At 37.6% G+C, this 1,983-nt stretch overlaps 1 protein-coding gene across 1 annotated transcript in view; it reads left to right on the top strand.

The window, feature by feature from the left end:
- Positions 1-491: 491 nt before the first annotated feature.
- Positions 492-1,983, top strand: part of LOC103581499 (sodium-coupled monocarboxylate transporter 1-like) — a gene marked incomplete at its 5' end in the record, with an annotated part of 20,721 nt that continues 19,229 nt past the window's right edge. Inside the window, one exon of the mRNA XM_008563313.1 lies at positions 492-559. Within this exon, the coding sequence (XP_008561535.1) occupies positions 492-559 (68 nt within the window). The remainder of the gene's footprint in view (positions 560-1,983) is intronic.

Raw genomic sequence — 1,983 nt, 5'->3', positions numbered from 1 at the left:
CACCCCTTGGTGTGGATTGCCTCTTCCCGGGAGAAACGAATTGCTGACAGTCAGAAGACTCTTATGTCTGAAGTTCATTATCTGTCTCTTTGTAGTATGGAGCAGAGCGGAATTGTGTCCTATTTTTGGCAGGCTGAAAACAGAGACCTGAGCCTTCCTTTATAGACAACTGCTCATGGAGGATTAGAGTCATACACAATAGTTCTTAGTTTTAAATCCCTATAGTTAATTCCAGATATTCTTTACTTACATAACCTGTTGTTGTAACTAATCCTGGGACATGATACAAGGGCTTTGTCTGCTCTGCACACTGCCGATCCTGTAGGAAAACAGCCCTTTCCTTTTTTTGCTGGCTCTGATGTATACGGTCATTCTTCACCACCGTTGTATCGTTCACTTTGAGTCAAAGGTGTGTGTGGTGGCTTATTCTATTGAGAATTCCGATTCTCTGTGTCTAGATTTTACACTTTTTTTTTACATCGTCCATCTAGGTGTGCTATATGGAGCCCTGTGTATTGGAATGGCTGCTGTGGCATCACTAATGGGAGCTTTGTTACAGGTAAGAGCTGACCCCCAAAGGTTTAAGTCATAATCACTAAATTCTTTTTTAATGTTTATGTGACCATCCTTTTAGACTTCTCTCGATATATATCTACACATAGACATATCAAGGGACAGAGAAGACTAAATTCTTTCTACTTTTTAAAATTAAACTGTCTATTTTGAGGTAATTGTAGATTTACATGCAATTGTAAGTAATAATACAGAAAGATCCTATATAACCTTACTCAGTTCCCCTCAATGGTAACATCTTGCAAAAACACCTTGCAGTCGTAGCATCTTGATAGTCCAACATACAAACAGGATATTGACATTGATAGCTGTATTACTCCTTTTATGTTGCCTGTAACAAAAATACTTGGAACTGGGTAATTTATAAGAAACAATATTTATTGCTTACAGTTTCAGAGGCTGGGAAGTCCAAAGTCCAGGGAACACATCTGGTGAGGGTCTTCATTGGTGGTGACTCAGTGTGTCATATTGTGAGATGGTGGAAGCAGAGAGAGATAAAACTCATGCACTTTTAAAGCTCTCAGAACAACGCCCATGACCACTATTAAATCATCAACTTAATCACCTCTCCAAGGCCCCACCTTCCAATTATCACAATAAAATTTCATACCCTCAAAAGTTACAGTGGGTATCAAGCTTCTAATACATAAAACTTGGGGAACACAATTCAATCCTATGAACAGTCAAGATACAAAAAATTTCCATCACCACAGGGATCCCTCGTATTGACCTTTAATAACTACACCCACATCCCTCGTTAACCCCTGGCAACCACTAATCTGTTATCCATTTCTATAATTTTTCATGTCAAGAATGTTATATAAATGGAATCATATAGCATGAACCTTTTGAGATTGGCTTTTTCACTCAGCATAATTCTTTGGGGATTTACTCAGGTTGTTGCATGTATCAACAGTCTGTCCCTTTTTGTTGCTGGGTAGTGTTCTCTGGTAGAGGTGTACCACAGTTTGTTTAACTGCTCACCTGTTGAAGGACACCTGGAGTTTCCAGTTTTGGGGTTTTACAGATAAATCTGCTACAAACATTTATGTAAGTCTCTGTTTCTCTAATAAATGCCCAGAGTGCAATGGCTGGGTGATAGTTGAATGTTTACCTTTTAAAGAAACTTCCAAACTAATTTCCAGAATGACTGTGCTATTTTTTTTTTATCACAAGTATGTATGAATGGTCTAGTTTTTCCTTATTCTTTCCAGCATTTAGTGGTGTCACTGTTTTTTCTATTAGGCATTCTAGTAGGTGTATAATGATATCTCATTGTGGTTTTAAGTTGTATTTCCCTAACGGCTAATGATGTTAAACTTTTTTTTCAGGTACTTATTTGCCATCAATATGTCTTCTTTCATTAAATACCTCTTTATGTCTTTGCCCATGATCTAATAGAATTGTTTG

The sequence above is a fragment of the Galeopterus variegatus genome, unplaced genomic scaffold (assembly GCF_000696425.1).
Source record: "Galeopterus variegatus unplaced genomic scaffold, G_variegatus-3.0.2 Scaffold13199, whole genome shotgun sequence".
Taxonomy (NCBI): Eukaryota; Metazoa; Chordata; class Mammalia; order Dermoptera; family Cynocephalidae; genus Galeopterus; species Galeopterus variegatus.
The sequence above is the reverse complement of the archived record's forward strand: the minus strand, read 5'-3'. Positions and strand labels throughout refer to the sequence as shown.